The following is a 19852-nucleotide window of genomic DNA, read 5'->3' on the forward strand; positions in this document are numbered from 1 at the left end:
AGAAGCCTGGAAGATAGACATACAAAGTTCCCCACAAACCTCGGCTCGGGAACGAAGCTTGTTATGCAGCATATTTGAGATCGACAAGCAAGTCTAGGCGATTTGCGTGTCACAGCGCAGCTCATCCCAGTCCATGCCAGCTCTAACGATAAAGGGAACGAATATGTGACTTCCCCGCACGATAAATGTGTCGTTGGTGCAGTTACCGAGCCTCGGAGGTCTCAGGTTACGTCTATAAAGTCCAGGGCGTCATAATTCATGTTCTGTTGTGTTTCACTATTCTCGTCTCTGCTATTTTGAGTTTGTTGCGATTTGAAGTCATCTTACTGTATTTTCGTATAAGCAGATCAAGTCTAAAGCCACGCTTATTGCTACTGCTACAATGGATCTAACAAAGGTGCCACGAAAGGTCTGGGAACATCCTGATCCTAAAAGTACGGCTATGTGGGCATTTATGCAAGAGGCAAACAGAATTCACGGACTCAATCTCAAGGTATAAATGTGATTTTTATATAAATGGCGGAATACTAACAAGTTGTAGACCTTTAATGACTTATACGAATGGTCCTGCTCTAAGCGCAGCGACTTCTACGCTCAACTCTGGGCCACCCAGAAATGGATCCATGAAGGCTCCTACTCATACGTCGTAGACGAGTCAATCCCCATCACCAAACTTCCAACATGGTTCCCCGGTATTCGTTTAAACTACGCCGAGAACATGCTCTGGACCGCAGGCAACGCACCAGGCGAGCGCTCAACTCTCCACAAAGAAGATGATACCATCGCCATCACTGAAGTGCGCGAGGGTAACTCTTCTGTGAGGAATGTTACCTGGGGAGATTTGAGACAGAGAGTTGCGAAGACAGCGAGTGCGTTGAAGCAGAGAGGTGTGAAGAAGGGAGATCGGGTGGTTATGGTTGGTGCGCATTCTGTTGAGACTTGTGTGGTGTTTTTGGCTATTACTTGGCTTGGAGGGTTGTTTAGTAGTAGTTCGACTGATATGGGTGTTGGAGGTTTGCTGCAGAGGACAGTTCAGATCGATCCAAAGGTGAGCGCCATTCTGGTCCAGGTTGAGTACGGAAACTGACTGTGCATAGTTTGTCTTCTTCGACGATGGGGCTTTGTACAATGGCAAAGTCATCGATCTTCGCGACAAGATCAAAGGCGTGGTAGAAGGACTGAAAGAATGCCCCTCTTTCAAAGGCGCCATCATTTTTCAGCGCTTCGACACTCCTCGAGATACTTCCGCCATTCCTCAGACGCAGCGCCTCGAGGATTTCCTCTCAACGGCATCTTCAACACCACCCCCAATCGAAAGAGTCGGCTTTCAGGATCCAATGGTAGTTTATTACTCGTCCGGAACTACAGGAACACCCAAAGCCATCGTCCATGGCGTCGGTCCTATTCTGGTGTCAGTGGCCAAAGAAGGTGTTCTTCATCGCGAACTCACTCACAAAGATGTGGCACTTCAGTACACTACAACAGGATGGATTATGTACCTTGCCAGTGTCACGAGACTTGCCTTTGGTGGACGGACTGTGTTCTACGATGGTTCACCATTTGTACCAGATCGATCTGTCTTGTTGAGAATTGTGGAGGAGCAAAAGGTTACGAATTTGGGTATTTCGCCAAGATGGTTGGGTGAACTTATGAAGGAAGGCATTGTCCCTCAGAAGGAAGCCAATCTGAATAGTCTTACGGCTGTTTTGAGTACGGGAATGGTATTGAAGGAGAATGTGTTTGAATGGTTCTACGATGGCGCTTTCCCTAACCATATCAAGTTGGCCAATTTCTCAGGAGGTACAGATATTGTAAGTTTTCCCCCGCAATGGTATATACGCAGCTAATCTCGTCTCTTTAGGCCGCCTGCTTCGTCATGGAGAATCCTCTATCTCCCATCTACGCCGGCGGTTGTCCTGGAAAAGTCATCGGCACTCCCATGGCCATCTACCCATCCTCAGTCGACCTGACAAAACCAATCTCTCCAGTCCCAGATGGCGAGCCAGGAGATTTAGTCGGAACAGCAGCATTCCCCAACGTCCCTCTCTACCTCTGGAACGACACTTCTCCCGCCCCAGGTGAGAAGTACACCTCAGCCTACTTCGCTCGATTTCCCGGCGTATGGTCACAAGGCGATTTCGCAGCAGTTCATCCCCAAACAGGCCATATTCACATCCTCGGCCGCTCTGATGGTGTTTTGAATCCAAGTGGTATTCGATTTGGAAGTGCGGATATTTACGCTGTGCTTGAAGGCGGGTTTGCGAAGGAGGTTGCGGAGAGTCTATGTGTGGGACAGAGACGGCCACAGGATCATGATGAGAGTGTTGTCTTATTCTTGCTGATGAAGCCTGGCGTTAAGTTTACAGCTGAGCTTGCGAAGAGTATTCGGGATAGGATTGCGAAGGAGTTGACGAAGAGACATGTACCCAAGTATATCTTTGAGGTACCTGATATTCCGGTGAGTATTTCTCTCAGTCACTTACTCATACATGATAACTAATAATGGTCTAGGTCACTGTCAATGGCAAAAAGGTCGAGTTGCCAGTAAAACAAATCATTTCAGGAAGCACCATCAAACCAAGCGGAACATTGCTGAATCCTCAGAGTCTGGACTATTTCTATCAGTTTCAAAAGATTGAAGAGGTCGATCAAGTTCGAGCAAAGTTGTAGAAGAGATTATCATACATACAAGTCAGGGTATATACTATACAAATGAGAAACGATCATTATTACAAAACATCCTCCTTCTTGGGAAACCTGCCCCCATTAACACCATATCTCCAAGCCATATATCCCAACATACCACCCACAGTCCCCAAACCCAACCCTCCAACAGCTCCTCTCCATCCCTTCAAAGCATTAACCCCTATCAAAGCTCCAGCTCCAGCACCCACAACAGTCCAGTCATCAGTCTCAACCTGTCCTGGATTCTCTAACAACCTCCAACTTCGATCTTGCCATTCGATCTCTTCTCTCCCACGCATGCGACCAGCTGTCATGAGAGTCCCAACAGCCAAGGCTAGGACTGTGCCTGTTGATGCTGAGCGGACGAGACGTGGGAAGAAGGTGAGAGCATCAGGTTGTTTTGGGCGTAAGAAGGGGATGAGTTGGCGTGTTGTTGTTATGCCTGTTGCGATGATTGTGTTGAGTGTGATTGCTCGTACGATTACATGCGTTGTGAGAATTGTTTTTGAAAGAGGTTGATCCTCTGCGTAAGGAGCATGTGGCCAGAATCGAGACATGTTGATTCAGTAGTAATTGTTTGACTTGTAAAGTTGTGAGACTAACTATTCAATATGAGCTGACATTCAATTATATATGTACCCTTCGTCATATCATCAAGCCACTTCCCCTCTTCTTTATTGCGCCCTATATTGTAATGTAAGATTCTCGCTCTTTTCGGTACCGAATCCTCCAAGAGTCCGATGATTGTTTTAGGTATATCGAATAAGAATAAGCACACTGTTATTGGTTCTCCTCAAAGTCGGCAGCGACGGCCCGGACAGTTTAGAAATGCCGGTTACTCCACTATCAAATACTATGCGAATGCGAGTTCACATTGATTACGTATTATTCCGATTATCAACAGAATAGTATCATTCTCTATAGTTCCTTTATTCAGCCTCATGTCTATAAACAAACATCCTTGTATTCTGTTCCCATCAATGTAATACTCTGTACAGTTCCCCAACGCCTAGCCTAGACCTATCCCAATGATGCACTTCTTCAGTCTCTGGTATTCTCTCTCATCTTACTCATCGTCGCTCATTTCCATCATACTATCTTCTCTCTCCGCCGAATCTTCCTCGTCCTCCAATACCGTCATTCTCCGTGACCGTCTAACTCTTCCTTTGCCCTTCTCCATTCTTCCAGCTGTTCTTCGACCACCGTTCACCTTGACAGCTGCATCATGCTTCTGCTGTCCCAATGTACGCTCGAATTCTATCAAATCTTCAGCTTCAGACTCTGCCGCACCGTCCAGCAAAACCGTCTCCTCGAGTGCCTTGTTAAGTAATTCAGTCGCAATACTGTCCTGTGGGTTTACCGCCAAAGCCTCATGTAGGACCGTTACTGCCTCCTCGGGTTTGTTCTGTTCCATCAGAATAAGGCCCTTTGCGCTGAAGATAGCTGCGTCTTTGCCTCCTTGTCGCAAGACCTCATCAAATTCAGCCAAAGCTCGGTTAAAGTGTCGTAATCTTCGGAATGAGTGACCAAGATTTGTCCTTGCTGCTAGCCATGCTGAAGGATCGCTGTCCATATCATCAGCGATCTTAAGCGCTGCTGTAAAGTACTGTGCTGCCTCCTTGGGTTTGTCCTGGTGATATTTCACGATGCCCATCTCGTTCAATAGTAGAGGGTCCGTTTTGCAGAGACCATAAGCTGTCTTGAGAAACTCCTCCGCGAGTGTCATGTTGTTGAGAGCATGGTTCTGCATTCCTAAGAATACTTGAGGCAGATGTGTGCCCATGAATAGTCTCGCCGCTGTCGAATATGCTGAAATCGCCTGGTCATGCTCGCCCTCTGCTGCAAACGTGTGCGCGAACCCTATCCACGCTGGTCCAAAGTGTGCATCCATCATACTCGCCTTGCTAAAATATCGTCGTGCTTCGGGAATCTTGCCAATTGAAAAGTAATAGATACCGACAGCGAGCCACGAGCATGGCTCTTCAGGATGACTGTCAGCCAGATCATGGGCGATCAAGAATAGCAAGTTCTTCTCCTTGAGCTCAAACAAACAGGCCAAGTGCACTGGATATACACTGAAGTTGTATTTGTCGTCTTGTAAAATCCCATTCGTAATGTTCAACGCATCTCGGTAGCGGCACTGCGTGTAGAGAAGATCCGCTCGCGCAAGCTGTAGGTCTGGATTCGATGCCAGATGATAATGTGTCGACAGTGAATCGTATGCGGTTTCGAATGCTGCAGGATTTCGGTATTTGGAAAGGCGTGTCGTGTAGAGCATCTTTGTAAAGTCACCCGCCTGCTGTGAAGACGATACATCCCCCGATACGTGAATCGAATCAAAATCCAGGCTCTCAAGGAACTGCCATTCCTCGTCCGGCGACAACAGATTATTGTTCATAAGCTGTTGGAACGCCTCAAAGCACTGGACATCGATTCGCACAGCATCTTTATAACACTCCTTTGCGCGGTCAAACGCATTCTGCTTGGCATAGCAAATGCCACGTAGGAAACACATAGCGGCTTCATATCTTCTGTTCGCTGCCTCCTCTTCAGCTGCTGGGTCGCGACGTCGTGTCTGGCGCGGCTGTGTTTTGCGCTTGTTGCTCGCACCGTTGGCGATGAGATGCGTTGGATTTCGGTCGCCAAGAACGGAGAGGGCTTCGTCGAATCGGTTTTGCTTGATCAGACAGTGGCCGGCGAGATAGCGACATGATGGGTTTCGAGCGATGAGGTTTTGGCTAGAGAGGAAAGCTTGGGCGCGAGTGTAGTTTCCTGTCGCGAAATGAACTTGAGCCAGCCAGAATGCGTCTTGGTCGTCGTCTATTCAATCTTGCATTAGACTCTGGCGATAGTACTACTCGGAACCAATGTTATACGAACTGGTCAATGCAAGTAGCTTGTCGCCGATAAAGATGGCCGACTCGTATTGCGCCTTGTTGAGGGCATCCTGCCGCCATTCCCTGAGGAAGCTTTCCATGATTTTGTTCTAATCGAAGCGCATCGAGTGATATATACAGTTTCCTATTATATAATCGGCACGGGAGTGACGTAGTGGCGTTGCGAAATGAGTGTAGATATCCGAAGTGTCGTTTGTTTGGAATAGCATCAGTTTCCATCAACAAACAACATCCCACCTAACAAAGTCAACAGTCTCACCGTTACTCTCAGCTGGAGCTAAGCGCGTTAAGGGCCTCCAGGGCGTTTTTACAAGCTACAGTGGGTGTGTACCCAGCAACGGCGGGGTAGCTTACAGCGGTCTTTTGCCTCTGGGAAAAAAGTTGGCGGGGTCTTTCGGGGCGTGGCGTATCAGAGGCTGTCAATTTGGCACTCGCCGATACAGGAGTCCGTCATACCTCATCAACTTTCAAAAAGATTCGCATACATTTTCCTGACAAATACTCAATCTTGTATCAATACTCAATTGAATCGCAAATATGGCCTCTTCTCAAACCCGATGGGCTGCTCTCGCCCGTGACACCAACGAGACTAAGATCCAGCTCGCTCTTAACCTCGACGGCGGCGATTTCCCTCCGGAGACTGACTCCCGTCTTCTCAACGATGGCGATAGCCATGCCTCTCAGTCCAGCAAGTCCCAGAAGATTGCTGTCAACACTGGAATTGGTTTCCTTGACCACATGCTCCATGCTCTGGCTAAGCACGCTGGCTGGAGTCTGGCTCTGAACTGCAAGGGCGACCTTCACAGTACGTTCTTCTTAACTGCGCCACCTAGGGATTTTAATGACTGACATTTATCTTACTCAGTTGACGACCACCACACCGCCGAAGATGTCTGCATCGCCCTTGGTTACGCCTTCGCCCAGGCCCTCGGTACACCCGCCGGTCTCGCTCGTTTCGGCTACGCCTACGCTCCTCTCGACGAGGCCCTCTCTCGCGCTGTCGTCGATCTTTCCAACCGTCCCTACAGCGTCGTTGACCTCGGCTTGAAGCGCGAGTGGCTTGGTACGCTCAGCACCGAGATGGTTCCTCACTGCCTGCAGAGCTTTGCTCAGGGTGCCCGTGTTACACTCCACGTTCACTGCCTTCACGGTGACAACGACCACCACCGTGCTGAGAGTGCCTTCAAGGCTCTTGCCATCGCTGTCAAGGCTGCTACCACAAGAATACCCGGTAAGGAGGGTGAGGTGCCTAGCACCAAGGGTACCCTGAGTGCCTAAAGGATATGGGTTGGTTAGGAGTTCCGGATGAGTACTTGGTTATGGTAGATCTAGACCGCATGTTGATAAGGTTACAAAATAGGATCTTTGAATGTATATGACTGCTTGAAATATAGAACAAATAGCAGAGCGGATAGCAATGATGATGAACGTAACAAACAAGTGCCAAGCGTAATCTGTCATAAAATTCAGGCTATATTTTTTTATAATTACGGGAACCGACAGAATACCTAAGTTCGGTAGTCACCGTTAATGGTGACATAGTCGTGGCTAAAGTCGCAAGTATAGTGCACAGCAGACTTATCACCAGTTCCAAGTCTGACAACAATCTCAAGATCCTCCATGGCAAGGATCTCCGCTGCTCGAGTCTCGTCAACCTGCTCAGGCTCACCGTCAACCAGCAGCTTCAGCTCAGCTGAGCCGTCAGTGGGGATGAAAGAGACATTGGTTCGCTCAGGAGTAATCTCAGGAACGTCGTTTACGGGCTGTCCAGGGGCGGAGATAAGAGCGTAGCCAGTGGCGCAAAGAACTCGGCCCCAGTTGGCGTCCTTGCCGTAGAGTGCGGTCTTCACAAGGGGTGATGTGGCAATAGTTCGGCCAACCTGGCGAGCTGCCTCCTCGGAAGCACTGTCGACAACACGGATGGTCACGAACTTGGTAGCACCCTCGCCATCTCGGACGACGTACTTGGCCAAGTCGACAGAGAACTCAGTGAGGAGCTTCTGGAAGGCCTCGTAGTCGGCAGACTGCTCAGAAGAAACCTCCTTACCACCAGCCGCACCGTTGGCAAGAAGAGCGACGGTGTCGTTGGTAGAAGTGTCGCCATCGATAGTGATGGAGTTGAATGATCGGTCAACGGCATGTCGAAGGACGTTGGGCATAACAGAGGGAGAGATAGGAGCGTCGGTAGCCAAGATAGTGAGAAGAGTCGCCATGTTGGGGGCAATCATACCCGCACCCTTGGTCATACCAGCAATGCGGTACTCAATCCCTGGCGATGAAGGAAGCTCAAAGCTTCGAGACATGAGCTTGGGGAAAGTGTCAGTTGTGCAAATCGCCTTTGCGCAGTCAAGCCAGTTGTTGTGGGAGTCGCCAGCCTTGCTAACAGCAGCAGGAATCTTGTCAAGAATCTTCTGAATAGGAAGCCTATATCATTGTGAGCCATTGAGCCGTCAAACTGGGCCAATTGGCGAAACAAACCTCTGTCCAATAACTCCAGTACTCATAACAATAGTAGAGTCCTCATCTCCAACCCTCTTGTCCGTGGCGCGAGCCATATGGGTAGCATCTTCGAGACCTCCGGTGCCGGTGACAGCATTCGCGTTGCCCGAATTGACGACGATGCTTCGCAGACCAGCGTTCTTCTTCTGCTGGAGTAATTTCCTGCTGTACGTCACAGGAGCAGCCTGGAACTTATTCTTTGTAAAAACACCCGCAGCAGCGCATGGTCGGTCAGATGTGACGATGGCGATGTCGGGCTTGCTTGTGTTTCCAGGCTTGACACCAGCCCAGATGCCCGAAGCGGCGAAGCCCTTGGGGTATTTCCCTGAAGTAGGAATATACTGAATCTTTGAAGGGGGAATAGGGTTTCCGCCCAAGGTGGAAGCCGAAGAATAGGCGCGGGTGAATTTCTTCATCATCTTGGCGACTGATTATTGTTGATGCTCTTGTCAACTAATTTTTTGGCTGGGGTTGCAGTATGTACAGAGAGGTGCTTAGTTGGGAGCGATAGCGGTATCGCAGCCTTCACCTTGACCAGAAGGATTCTGTTGACTCATCAAGTAGGATTCTGCTACATAAATCTATCAACAAAATCGTGTCTAATGAAGCACGTAGAGAATTATTCAATTGTTTCATAACTAGAATAGAATATCATTCTCTTTCAATGAAGTATGAGGTGCTGTGGATGTTGTGTGAGTGTGTGTAAGAACGTCATACCCACTAACACCAGATGGAATTTCACTAACCAAAGCAACGACACCAATAGTGGCAGTATATCTCGTAAGGAACTCTTACTACAATAATGGTATCTCAACCCCGGATACAAGGTTATTGGCTAGGTACGGATAGACATAGAGAAATTACGCCCATGCTTCATAAAGGGTTATGAAAACCCCAGCACTTCGCTTATACAGGGTATTGACAACTAGATTTGATGATGGCAAAGCAGACAGAGAAGTCCAACAAGGGCTGGAAGGCAAGAAACCTGAAGAATTTCATAGAAGATTGTGAGAGTTTAGTAGATACTGTGTCAGGCGGATAGAAGATTAGGAGAGTTTAGTACATATTGTGTGAAGTGGTGGTCAACATGAGGTTGAGTCCATTGCTTAAGTTCGCCTTCGACGCATATTTTTCTTTAAGATGGTCATGAGACTTGGATGTATTGGATGTTAAGACTGGAATCAAACAGCTCATGCCTGGTCGAAAGTGCCTTCTCATCAAATCAAAGTGTGTATTCGTAGGTTTGCAAAGTGCATTGTCTTGAACAGGCCCGAACTGAAGCTTCCTGAGGGCATTATTCAAGAACATTCTGTCCAGGCAACAAGGTCATCTGCAAACTTACAATCTCTAACAGTCGTACGCCGTATGACTCATAGTCCGTGGGACATTGTTACTGGACGCAAGATAGATCAAACAAAGCCCGTATTCCATATGCTTTGTTGAGAGTGATTTCAGTTTAGATGAAGCGCTTCAAGTCCCAATGTCGTGAAGGTACGTGCATAGGATGGACCAGACCTGCCTTGGAGAATCAGATACATTTTGAAATGCCAGATAATGAACAGATAGATCTCCTGGGTTCTTGATCTGTCACCAAGTTCCTCGGAATCAAGGGCAACTTGCAAAATATGAAGTCGAACAAGTGATGTATTTTTTGGTGGCAGGTGCAGTGCTTGACTGTGACATGGAAGCTGCCATAGAAGCGCCTGCCTGCAGCGGCTGAAGCTTGTTGCTGTGCCTGCCTGCCACCTGCCATTCACAGTGGGTCGCTGGTGCCTGGACGCGGCGCTTCAACTGAACTTAGAGCCCCGCCTGCCAAAAAATCAGCGCGCAAAAATCGCCTGGGTGCCTTAGTCATCACAATATGGCCCGTGCGAGAGTGATCTCTCACAGCTATAAAACCTGGTCCTCCCTCCCTTTCTTTCGACTTTTTTTTCCTTTCTTCTTCATCCAAGTGCAAGGGCGTTATCCATCTCCGTGAAGCAATCAGCTGAGAGTGGATTTTTGCTAGTTGAAAACTATACACTGACCGCTCCTACTTGGGTTCGCCTGGGTAGGGAATTTTTGGAACCCTTCCTTTTTGGAAATTTTCTTTCATTGCTCTCATTCCTTGATGGAATGGTGTGAAGAAGGAGTCTTGTGGTGATACGTCTGGCTGGCTACTCTGAGAAGCGTGTATGTTTGTAGGTAGCATTGAAATGTGTTGCGTGTTGCGCTTGATGTTGCTTGCGCTTGGTGCGTGTAGAAAGAAGCGCGAGTCGCGTGTATGTTGTCGATCCCATAAGGAAAGCCTTCACGATGATGAGCGGCGCCTGATCTATCGAACTACTTGCCTGCCGTCATGGTATTCTTGTCTTCTGTAGGCGCGGACGCTGAAATGTTGTACTGTTTGACCAGCCCTCCACTGCGCGAGTGCTAAGCCACCAGTAATGATGTGCGACCGACAGTGACGAACACGCCTGCAAACAAAGGATCACGAGAAGAGTAGAGTAGAACACCCTTACAATGATAATACAAATAATTATATCATGCCTACCTATGGCACCTGGAAGTGACATGCAGTATCATACCCATGCAACTCCGTTTGCTGTGTCGCCCACGCTTGGGCTAGCGCGGGGCATTCGATATTTCTCCATCCAAATGCCGGTCCAAAGTCATTATTTTCGAGTGACTCAAAGCCTCCATCTGAGTGTCTCTCGTAGCAAATTCCACCCAAACAAGTCGATATTCTCACTATTAACCACTATTTCCGACCGAAATTACCTGAGCATCCTACTAAAAACATTGCCAACAACCTATTTCACTGGTTGCAGTGAATAACAACAACGCGCACAATTACAGAGTCTCAAAGTGCCCCGCCCTCGAACAAGCACATTGTTGAAACAGCTACACAACCTCGAAACAGTCCTAATGTCGATCGAAGCTGAGGGCTCGGCTCCTACGCCGCAGGCCCCCGAGATTCAAGAAGTCAAGACCGAGAAGAAGGAGCAGAGCAAGCCCGAGCAGCCCCCCAAGGAGGGTCAACAACAAAAGCAGCCGGCGGCCCCCGCAGGCGAGAAGAAGCTCTCCGGAGCCGAATTAAAGAAAAAGGCCAAAGAAGAGAAAGCCGCTAGACGCGCGCAAGCCAAGACTGCGCAACCTACACAGGGTCCTTCGCAAGGCGACAAGCAATCCGCTGGTGATGGCAAGGGAGGCAAGGCAAAGCCTAAGCAGGACGGACAGAATCAGCAGCATGGCGGCGCAAAACTTCCCATTCGACCGGCGGCGACAGCTGTCGTCAAGGATGACAAGCCCTCGATACCAGACTGCTTCAGCCACTTGTCCATGGCTCGGCGGATAGACATGACTCATGCCGACAAGGACGTCCATCCTGCTGTGTTGGTTCTCGGAGAGCACATGAGCGCATTTACCATCAGTGATAGTATCACTCGACTGGAAGCGACTCTATATGCTTTCAAGAAGGTAGGAAATTTTCCTCCTAGGATACGATTGTGTAACTAACAATTCCAGGTCATCGACTCTTACACCACGCCTCCTGGCTTCACTTTCTCCCGCCATTTCACATCTCACGTTCTTAACCCTCAAATCGAGTATCTTACAGCATGTCGCCCCATGTGTTTCTCCATGGGTAATGCCATCCGATGGCTCAAGCTTCAGATCAGCAAGATCGATATCGATCTCCCGGATTCTGACGCCAAGAAGCTCCTATCCGAGTCCATCGACAACTACATTCGTGAACGGATTACTCTCGCGGACTACGTGATCGTCGAGACTGCTGCCAGCATGATTGATGAAGGTGATGTAGTACTCACCTACGCTCATCACAACCTGGTTGAGCGCACTCTCCTCCAAGCTCGCCAGCTTGAGAAGAAGAATTTCCGTGTGATCCTTGTCGACGATCCTTATGAGCGCGTTGGCATCGATCTTGCAAAGAAGCTCTCCGCTGCCGGCATCCATGTCGCCTACTCTTCCGATCTCAGCGCTCTGCGAACGCACCTCTCTGAGGCAACCCAGGTTCTGCTCGCCGCTGAAGCCATCTTTAGCAACGGTGCGATGTACGCCCGCGCAGGCTCATGCGACATTGCCACAGCAGCAACTGACCTTGGTGTCCGCGTCGTGGCTCTTTGCGAGACCATCAACTTTACCGAGCGTGTCTCGATCGACTCACTCACCTACAACGAGATTGACCCTGAGCATTCCACCGATGTTGGATTCCGCTTGCTCTTTGACACTACACGAGACAAGTACATCACGGTTGTTGTGACGGAACTGGGCAATTCTTCGGCCACTTCTGTGCCGGCTATCCTAAGAAAACTAGAGGAGCTGTAGGCTTTTGAATTCAAGTAAAAGAATATGGGTTACACTTTCTGATCTGATAGATGTGGCGTTATGGGTTGTCGTTTCAATCCGGAGTGTGAATGTATTAGAGACAGTGTTTTTGAAGCAATAAGACTGTATTCGTAGTCTGTTGTGTGTGCCATTTGTGAACTTTCTGGTGATGTCGTCTCCGGTGATTTAGTAAAACTCGTGTAAAAGTCACTCCTCGAACACTATCATGTCATCACATCCTTGATGCGCTCTGGTTGTAATTGTTTCAACCCAAACGTCCAATTTCGACGCTCTACATCCCAATATCACAAATGTACAATAATTCCCTCCACCCTTCAATCATTCCTCTTGAGGCCGAAGGTGTGTAATTCCCAGTATCTTTGCATTTCCGTTCTCATTCTCGTTTCCCTTAAGCATCGGCCTGAGCATCTCGCTCCGCCTTGCGCGCTCGCTTCTCGAGAAGGATAGCCTTTCGCTCCTTCAGTGTGTCGGTTTGTCTGTCGTCGACGCCCTGGAGCCAGTATCCGAAGCTGGCGCCGCCGGCCGCGTAGACGGGGTACACCCACAGGGAGGACTTGTTGAAGAAGGGGCGCATCTCAATACCCATTTGCCAGAATCGGGCACCGAGGCCTTTAATTTCCGCTATGTTAGCAACCAATTGTTCCTTTCCTTGGCCTTGAATCGGCCGGGTTGTGTTCTCGGGCGGGCGAATTGACTCAGGTTGGTGACGTACCGAAGAGGGACCAGAAGGCGATGCGGTGCATGTTGGGCAATTGACCGTCGGGTATTCGAACGTAGGGAGTGGAGAGGTTTGAGATTCGCTCGAGGTGCGAGGCGTGGCCGTTGACGTCGTTCGTTACCGGGAGTGAGGTCGTGATCTTGAAGATCCGTCGGCCCAAGCTCGCTGCAATTGGAGTCTTGTTGATTGGTCACGAAATGAGTCACGTGAGTCACTTCTTTCAAGCTACCCTGTAACTTCTGATCTCCAACACGAATGGAATAAAACAGGTATCCGGATAGCATTGGTTAATACTTCTTTCTGAGATTCTCCTCATCATTATGCTTGAGATGGGTGTGTCGAGCTTTCTTATCCAATAGGGTGCTGGGCATGTGGCACAGTATCTCGACAAGCAGAACGACGACTAACACATTGCATTTGCATACAAGAAGTCAAGCATAAATCACAATTGAAAAGGTCAAGAGAGCATATGATAATCGAAACAGACCCGGTTCATTCAAGATCTACCATCTAGAGTCTACATCTATGTTTAGTCTACTGTCTTGGTAACAGTATTCAGGACGCTAATAAAACAAGAGACAACATCCCAAAGTGTACGAAGTCACAAAACTCCCCGCTATGTCATGATTAAACGCTTATCAGTCAAGCAAGCTACTACTTGCACCGGGATAAGGAGGTGGTGCTCCAGATGGCGGAGGTGCTATTGAAGGCGCCTGGCTGCGAGGCTCAGGAGCTGTCGTCCACTGAGCCGCCTTAGCCACGATCTTGGAGAAATACTGCTGAATGAAGGATTCACTGTGATAATTAGCATATATGTTATCATCGAAGTAGGGAGAATTCTTACGTGTAGTAGCTGTGATCAGAGTTATGAGGCGTCACGAGGTTGTGCGCCAGCTCATGTGCCAAGACAACCCACCACCAGGTCGCAGCCTCTGCCTTGGCCTGCGGAGTTCTTGCCTCGATCTGCGCGGCGTGTAGTTGCAAGAAGAACCGGAAGTTGCAGAAGATACTCCCTCCGGTGTTGAAGGCGATGGTACCGCCAGCCTCATCGTAGAAGATATGCAACACCTTGGGCGACATGGAGTAGACGCTGCCGACCTCAATCAACAGGCTGGCGAACACGTTGAGGTTGGTCAAATGTTTTGACAGGAATTGGCTGGGATCCTTGATGTCCTTGGAAGCAAAGACTTTCATGCCGTTCGACGCCTCAGCGATGAAAGTGATGTTCTGTGCTGGTGTCTTGTCGCAATAAGTTGCCTGTTCCTTGACTTCATTGACCTGGGGTTCCGAAAAGACACTATCAGATCCGTATGCCCGGGTTGACTTAATAGCATTGAGCAGGTTCTGCTGCACCACAGCAGGGCTTGTCACCCTACCCTCATTTTGGGGTTGTTTTCCAGCGTTAGACGAGCTGCCTCCAGCTGGTTCAATCTCCTTAGGCTTGTCCAAGAACTTGTTTAGCTCCTTGCGAGAATCGTCCTCATCTTGCTCAGTATCGAATCCAAGTCGACGGCTTAGGTTAGAAAACAATCCTCGACTCTTCCTGTTCTGTTGCTCTTGAGTGGGCTTTGCTTGCTCTGGTGACTCCCATGCACCTGGCATTGATGGACCAAGGGGTTCTGGTACCCTGGTAGCTTCACGTGCAGCTTCGGCCGCTTTAGCCTCTGCTCCCCACTGCTGTTCCTTTTCCTTTATCTGGCGTTGCTCCTCTTCCAAAGCCTTTCGTCTCTCTTCCTCGGCAATTCTGGCTTCGGCAGCCTTGGCCCGTAGAATTCGGTCGACATTGTAACCACGATTTCTCAGGCCGTAGAGATCCAGCGTAAGGAACGGTTCAAAGAAGAGGTAAGCCTGCTGACTTGGACGGTTCAGCAACATTTGGCAAATGGCTTGTCCAACCTGATACATGTCTGGCTTCGCTTCGTCGGCCACATACAGGATCCAGCCGTTGTTGGTCTTCTTGCTTGCAGCCGAGCGCTTTTCTGTGTGACTTTGATACTGTCCCTGCAGAGTTCTTCTCAAAGCCACCGAGCGGACAACCTCGACAGTCAAATTCTTATCTAGCCATTTTGCGTCATGTTTGATGGCGTCACGTCGATAGTTGTTCCACTCGAACAGGAAGATCTTTGATCTCTCGACGACATGTTTGCGCAGGCTGAGAGCAAGCTTCTGTCGGTCGCTGTGAGGCCCAATCTTAATTTCCTCATGAACGATGCTGCTTAGTCTTTGTGCTCCAAGTGACAAATAGAAGGCCTCAAGGGCATCCTCTTCTGGTGCACAAATAAGCTGATCCTTGAACAACCTGTAACTGATGATGTCGTCTAGAATCACGATTTGGCTGGCAGAGGCGAGTTGATACTGCCTGATGGGCTCATCCTCTTCTTCCAAATCATCCGACTGCTTCTTAGGAGGGGCCAGTTCTTTGTATGCGAGGAGGAAGGGCGCCGATTTCATTCTTCTCCAAAGATCCTTATCTCTATGAAGTGTAGATGATGATTCGGCTAATGATTTGAGAAGATCTAAGTACTTCTCCGAGCTTTGGAGTACGCCAAGAAGACGAGCCGGTTCAGTGCACGCCATATGTGCTACCTCTAACTTGGTAGGCTCATTCTTGGCACCACACTGGAACAAGAATGGATTCGCCTCAGGTCCAAAATCAACGAAGTCGAAGATGTCGCCATAGGTCGTCGAGGAACCAAGGTATACCCGAGAAGGACTGACATGAGCCTGGGTACGGGTTGGCTTCTCAGTTGAGCGGGAAGTTCGTGTAATGGGGACAATAGAGGCATTGCGCAGTTTGACAAGACTGTTTTCACCCAGTTCGGTGATTCGAGACGCAAAGTAACCGAAGACCGCTACAGCGTTCTGATGATCTTGTGGAGGCGAAGCCAGAAGACGGTTTACACAATCGACCATAGGAGGGTCTCTTGATACTCCGAACTTGATTGCATGATCATGCAGGTCTCTCCTTAGAATATTGAAACCGAGGATAGAAGCTCGAGGATTGTAGAAACACTGGGAAGGGGGCACAAGCCGCGTGCTTCCTTGAAGAGGCATTATCGCCTTTGGGCTGCCACCAAGTTGGAATGACCCATACCCATTGATGTGATGATTGGCAAGGAAATACGTCATTGAAGAAACTCGAAGAGTTTCATCTTTGCCCGACATCATTTCGACAAGCTCGGGAACAGAAGGATAAGGCCTAAGCCCGAGAGTGTTGAGAAATCTAGCCTCTGCACTGCCTTGGCGGTAGCTACCAGGGGGACCAGGCCATTGAAGAACCGGCAATCGCAGAGCACGGAGGGCATCCTTTGGCTCAAAAAGTTCTGAGACCTTGTACAATGTTTCTGTTCCCTTGGTAGACTCCATCCCCTTTGGACCGGCCTCGGCAGGACAAAAGCGTGTTTGCTTGAGTTTGCTAAGATCTTCGCCAGGAATATCTTCGCGGACTGACGCCAGATACTTAATGAGTTCGACATGACTCCATTTTTGCTGCCCTTCACTCGAGGCATTGAGCAATCTAGTGAAGATGGTTTCCAGGTCGACTGTTTTGCGGACACCAATCGTCACCAAGAATTTCTCCTTGATCTTCTCACAACCTTGAATAACAGGAAGGTCGTCAAATAGCTTGACAATAGGGAAGAAAGATTCTGTAGGTCTCTTCATTCCCTGCTTCGTAGGAACCACTGTGCTGGCCTGTAGAAGTGAGACAATGGTTGTTCTCGCGTTAGGACTCGAGTTTTCGAAATTCTTTGACAGAACAGTCAACACCTGAATAGCAAACTTAGGGGATCGCGTAAGGTTTTGCTCCTCAGACCTGGATGAGTTCGTGTCAAAGAGAAATCGCAGCCAAGGCAGGATCTCCAAAGGCTCCCACCCCAAAGCACGCAGTTCCGCTTGCTGAGAGTTTGCTGTAAGCGCATGAGGAATTGTTGTAGGGGGAATAGGCAAGCTCGCAGGAATCCTGTTCGCAATGAGATGGTTCGTGATGCTTCCGAGAGCAATTATCTCGCCCTGCTCTCCATCGTCGCTCATGGTACCAACAGCAACCTCAAGTAGAGCAGATCGGCTACCAGGGTCAAGCTCGCCACTTAAACTCTTTTTACCGGCCCAGCTGATGAAGTTCATCAATTGTACTTTGTTCATGGCCTTCGTCTCCAGCTCCTTCTTTACATCGGTAACAGTGATGTGCGAGATGAGACCAAAGTCTATAAGCTTCTTCACGAATGGAACACTCTTCATCTCCTCAGGCACAACAGGGATGCTGTCGACAAATTTACTCATCTCGTCCGAGGCAATGCGAACATCTGCTGTTTGCAGCACACCTCGAGTTGAATAGGTCTCGATCGAGGCCTTCTTAAAACACATCCAGAAAGCTTCCTCAATAATTTGACCTACTTGCCCACTGGGTGTAGAGTCACCGAAAGTGAAAGTCTTGAGGATGTGAAGAGCCTCTGGCATATACTTCGCAATGACAGCTGGAGAGAACTTGGGCTCCTTGGCCATGGTCTGCCTAATCCGATAGCTCAAGTCACTCATCTCGTTCGCAAATGCCAGTCGAGTAATAATACCCGCAGCACGAAGAATTTCGAGGTTCCATGTCCTGACCCAACGAGCGTTTAAGTCAATGGCCTCTCTTTCTACCGTGGGAATGACCGACGGTGCCGAGATGTGCAGACCTGCACCGGTTGTTTGCATTGTGGGAAAGCCAATGAAGATGCGCCCACCAGGCTTCTTGTTAGGAAGCACAGATGCAAACACATCGGTAGCTTTGCCGAGCGCTCCAGGAGCAGCAGCTTCTTGAGAAGCTTCGGCTTCATCGTAGGAGGAAGTCAGAATCGCGATCTTTGTTGTCTTGGGCGGTGGCTTCTTTGTAGCTCTCTCAAGTTCGGATGCGAAATTAGCTGCAACACTGGTGCGAATGCTCGCGGAAGTCGCTCGAAGGAAGATTGTTGAGGTTGAAAGCTTGGTCACATCTTCAGAAATCGCCACCTGCGCTGCATTCTCCTCGGTCTGGGCCTTGGTTCTAATACCAGCTTGTGATGCAGATGATGTAAGTCGTGCGAAGAAGGATCTCAACGAAGGAGCTTCAGGAGCGCCATATGAATCAGTCTTGGTGGTGTTTGTTGCGGCTTGTGGTTTCCATCCTATAGCGGCCATATAGGAGGCATCGATCTGCGTACTCGTGCGATCGACGCTTGTCACTTTCATTAGTCCATCCTTTGTCCTTGCCTCCAGATCTCGAGGCAAAGGAAGTTCAGCACTGGGGGATGATTTCTTCTTAAGCGATAGGATTAGGTGGTCATCTATCCAGAACTCGATGTGCTCAAGGGCAACAAAGGTCAAACTTGTCGCAAGAAACTGGCTAACAGATAGCAGGTTGGGTAGGGGTGTTGTATTATTTCGGTAATCCAGGACGAATGTAGTATGATGCGTAGCCTGATCCGCTGGTATCTGGGACTTCTTGGTGAAGAGCGCATTCCCCTTCCAGTAGAATGCCATAGCCTGGTCACCGGAGCTGACAAAGGGCTCCTCGCAGTCCGCGAAGACACTGTAGAAACCAACACCGAAAGCACCGATCTTGGTCTCGTCAGGGTTGCCTTCAGCAATACGCTTCAGTCTTCCCCAATCTGTCTTGGTGAAAGGTTGTCCATCGTTCTGTACGACTAACCGACGCAGAGTATGGTTTGACAATGTATGCTTCAGGATCTCGGATCGGTTCGTTGTGCTCGGGAGTGGCACTTGTGTCGATGGGAGCGTTTCCCACTTGACGCTGACTGTCTTTGCCTGGGCATCGGCGGCGTTTTGAATAAGCTCTCGTAATGTCGTCCATTCTCCCGAGTATCTCGCAAGAACCTTGTCGATCAGAGCGCGGGTGTCGACAGTAACGGCTTCTTCGTCTTCACCGTCCCGCAAAGCGGCGGCTCGTAGCTTCGAATAATCCATCGTGTTTATGGTATTAAGTCTACTATCGCATTATCGTTGTCGAAGGAGCTTTATAGTGTGGAATGTATAGTCTCAGAAAAGAAGAATGAAACGATGACTGTTTGGTAAGTTAGCTATGATGCTTCGGTGATATAGATATGCGGATCAGATTCGGAGTTTAGGACAGGCAGACAGAGCTACGTACGGCAGCGCAATGTGGCAAACGCGAAAAAATACACTCCAACTCTGGACAAGTAAGAGGAGGCTGCAAAAATCACACAATATGTGTGGCAAAACTTGATGATGCTGTAGAGTTTATGTGTTTGAAGATAGGTTGTAGGTTCATATGACCCGTGACCCGTGGTGAAGGAAGCCCCCAGACAGTTGCAGATGGTCCCTGAAAGTGGTTGACGTTCCATGTCCATTGTCGCGGAAGGAAGTGACCAATCAGAGGACATTAAGGCTCTCTTGGGCTTTCTGGGGAAAGAAGCTTCCCATGACCGTTCTAATCTCACACTTGACGTTCGATGATTAATCGATATACGGTAGTTGAGTAGTGAATATTAACTTTGAGGTTGTTCCTGACCTCAATAGATTCCTTCTAACTTGCAATGTACAAGTTCTGAATCTAATGCATCCATCCTGCAATGGTCCTTGTTACTGACGATCACCCGCTACAACATCCATCAGTACCCGCCCAGCCGCCGTCAGTTTCTAGTTTAGACCCCGAGAAGGGCCGTGCCAAGACCCGTTTGTCTTCAAAATTTCTTCCAAGTTGAGTCAA

General features: G+C 49.0%; 8 protein-coding genes across 8 annotated transcripts; 3 read left to right on the plus strand and 5 right to left on the minus strand.

Moving 5' to 3' along the window:
- The first annotated feature begins 206 nt into the window (after positions 1-206).
- Positions 207-2726, plus strand: B0J16DRAFT_281663 (uncharacterized protein). The gene is made up of 5 exons (XM_046123949.1): positions 207-493; positions 542-1048; positions 1098-1811; positions 1862-2458; positions 2512-2726. Exons 1-5 carry the CDS (start codon positions 383-385, stop codon positions 2668-2670), a joined length of 2088 nt encoding a protein of 695 aa, XP_045986041.1. The 5' UTR covers positions 207-382; the 3' UTR covers positions 2671-2726.
- Positions 2727-3452, minus strand: B0J16DRAFT_332395 (uncharacterized protein; the record flags this gene model as incomplete). Its single annotated transcript, XM_046126707.1, has 1 exon — positions 2727-3452. The coding sequence occupies exon 1, from the start codon at positions 3240-3242 to the stop codon at positions 2730-2732; it is 513 nt and encodes a 170-aa protein (XP_045986042.1). The 5' UTR covers positions 3243-3452.
- Positions 3453-3558: 106 nt separating this feature from the next.
- B0J16DRAFT_281667 (uncharacterized protein) lies at positions 3559-5833 on the minus strand. The gene is made up of 2 exons (XM_046123950.1): positions 5566-5833; positions 3559-5505 (listed from the first exon to the last, which is right to left on the minus strand). Exons 1-2 carry the CDS (start codon positions 5660-5662, stop codon positions 3752-3754), a joined length of 1851 nt encoding a protein of 616 aa, XP_045986043.1. The 5' UTR covers positions 5663-5833; the 3' UTR covers positions 3559-3751.
- A 134-nt stretch (positions 5834-5967) lies between these two features.
- Positions 5968-6975, plus strand: B0J16DRAFT_54738 (Imidazoleglycerol-phosphate dehydratase-domain-containing protein). The gene is made up of 2 exons (XM_046134040.1): positions 5968-6387; positions 6448-6975. The coding sequence occupies exons 1-2, from the start codon at positions 6120-6122 to the stop codon at positions 6858-6860; spliced, it is 681 nt and encodes a 226-aa protein (XP_045986044.1). The 5' UTR covers positions 5968-6119; the 3' UTR covers positions 6861-6975.
- A 39-nt stretch (positions 6976-7014) lies between these two features.
- Positions 7015-8560, minus strand: B0J16DRAFT_54747 (arginine biosynthesis protein ArgJ). Its single transcript, XM_046134041.1, has 2 exons — positions 8061-8560; positions 7015-8006 (listed from the first exon to the last, which is right to left on the minus strand). The coding sequence occupies exons 1-2, from the start codon at positions 8498-8500 to the stop codon at positions 7091-7093; spliced, it is 1356 nt and encodes a 451-aa protein (XP_045986045.1). The 5' UTR covers positions 8501-8560; the 3' UTR covers positions 7015-7090.
- A 2324-nt stretch (positions 8561-10884) lies between these two features.
- B0J16DRAFT_54784 (uncharacterized protein) lies at positions 10885-12529 on the plus strand. Its single transcript, XM_046134042.1, has 2 exons — positions 10885-11540; positions 11589-12529. Exons 1-2 carry the CDS (start codon positions 10989-10991, stop codon positions 12405-12407), a joined length of 1371 nt encoding a protein of 456 aa, XP_045986046.1. The 5' UTR covers positions 10885-10988; the 3' UTR covers positions 12408-12529.
- A 287-nt stretch (positions 12530-12816) lies between these two features.
- Positions 12817-13171, minus strand: B0J16DRAFT_380029 (uncharacterized protein; the record flags this gene model as incomplete). The annotated part of the gene is made up of 2 exons (XM_046131040.1): positions 12817-13037; positions 13141-13171. The coding sequence occupies 2 exons, from the start codon at positions 13169-13171 to the stop codon at positions 12817-12819; spliced, it is 252 nt and encodes an 83-aa protein (XP_045986047.1).
- Positions 13172-13439: 268 nt separating this feature from the next.
- Positions 13440-19422, minus strand: B0J16DRAFT_410885 (uncharacterized protein). The gene is made up of 2 exons (XM_046133189.1): positions 13991-19422; positions 13440-13941 (listed from the first exon to the last, which is right to left on the minus strand). Exons 1-2 carry the CDS (start codon positions 19087-19089, stop codon positions 13785-13787), a joined length of 5256 nt encoding a protein of 1751 aa, XP_045986048.1. The 5' UTR covers positions 19090-19422; the 3' UTR covers positions 13440-13784.
- Positions 19423-19852: the final 430 nt, after the last annotated feature.

This window comes from Fusarium flagelliforme, assembly GCF_020744385.1.
Source record: "Fusarium flagelliforme strain FIESC 12 MPI-CAGE-AA-0113 chromosome Unknown B0J16scaffold_2, whole genome shotgun sequence".
Taxonomy (NCBI): domain Eukaryota; kingdom Fungi; phylum Ascomycota; class Sordariomycetes; order Hypocreales; family Nectriaceae; genus Fusarium; species Fusarium flagelliforme.

Excerpts from the sequence above, each read along its gene's own strand:
- B0J16DRAFT_281663 (XM_046123949.1), top strand. The coding sequence starts at position 383 with ATGGATCTAACAAAGGTGCCACGAAAGGTCTGGGAACATCCTGATCCT. Across the intron at positions 1,049-1,097 it reads CAGTTCAGATCGATCCAAAG|TTTGTCTTCTTCGACGATGG; the intron begins GTGAGCGCCATT and ends GACTGTGCATAG. Across the intron at positions 2,459-2,511 it reads TTGAGGTACCTGATATTCCG|GTCACTGTCAATGGCAAAAA; the intron begins GTGAGTATTTCT and ends ATAATGGTCTAG.
- B0J16DRAFT_281667 (XM_046123950.1), bottom strand. The coding sequence starts at position 5,662 with ATGGAAAGCTTCCTCAGGGAATGGCGGCAGGATGCCCTCAACAAGGCG. Across the intron at positions 5,506-5,565 it reads CAAGCTACTTGCATTGACCA|ACGACGACCAAGACGCATTC; the intron begins GTTCGTATAACA and ends AAGATTGAATAG.
- B0J16DRAFT_54738 (XM_046134040.1), top strand. The coding sequence starts at position 6,120 with ATGGCCTCTTCTCAAACCCGATGGGCTGCTCTCGCCCGTGACACCAAC. Across the intron at positions 6,388-6,447 it reads CTGCAAGGGCGACCTTCACA|TTGACGACCACCACACCGCC; the intron begins GTACGTTCTTCT and ends TATCTTACTCAG.
- B0J16DRAFT_54747 (XM_046134041.1), bottom strand. The coding sequence starts at position 8,500 with ATGATGAAGAAATTCACCCGCGCCTATTCTTCGGCTTCCACCTTGGGC. Across the intron at positions 8,007-8,060 it reads ACTGGAGTTATTGGACAGAG|GCTTCCTATTCAGAAGATTC; the intron begins GTTTGTTTCGCC and ends ACAATGATATAG.
- B0J16DRAFT_54784 (XM_046134042.1), top strand. The coding sequence starts at position 10,989 with ATGTCGATCGAAGCTGAGGGCTCGGCTCCTACGCCGCAGGCCCCCGAG. Across the intron at positions 11,541-11,588 it reads CTCTATATGCTTTCAAGAAG|GTCATCGACTCTTACACCAC; the intron begins GTAGGAAATTTT and ends TAACAATTCCAG.
- B0J16DRAFT_410885 (XM_046133189.1), bottom strand. The coding sequence starts at position 19,089 with ATGGATTATTCGAAGCTACGAGCCGCCGCTTTGCGGGACGGTGAAGAC. Across the intron at positions 13,942-13,990 it reads TCTGATCACAGCTACTACAC|TGAATCCTTCATTCAGCAGT; the intron begins GTAAGAATTCTC and ends TAATTATCACAG.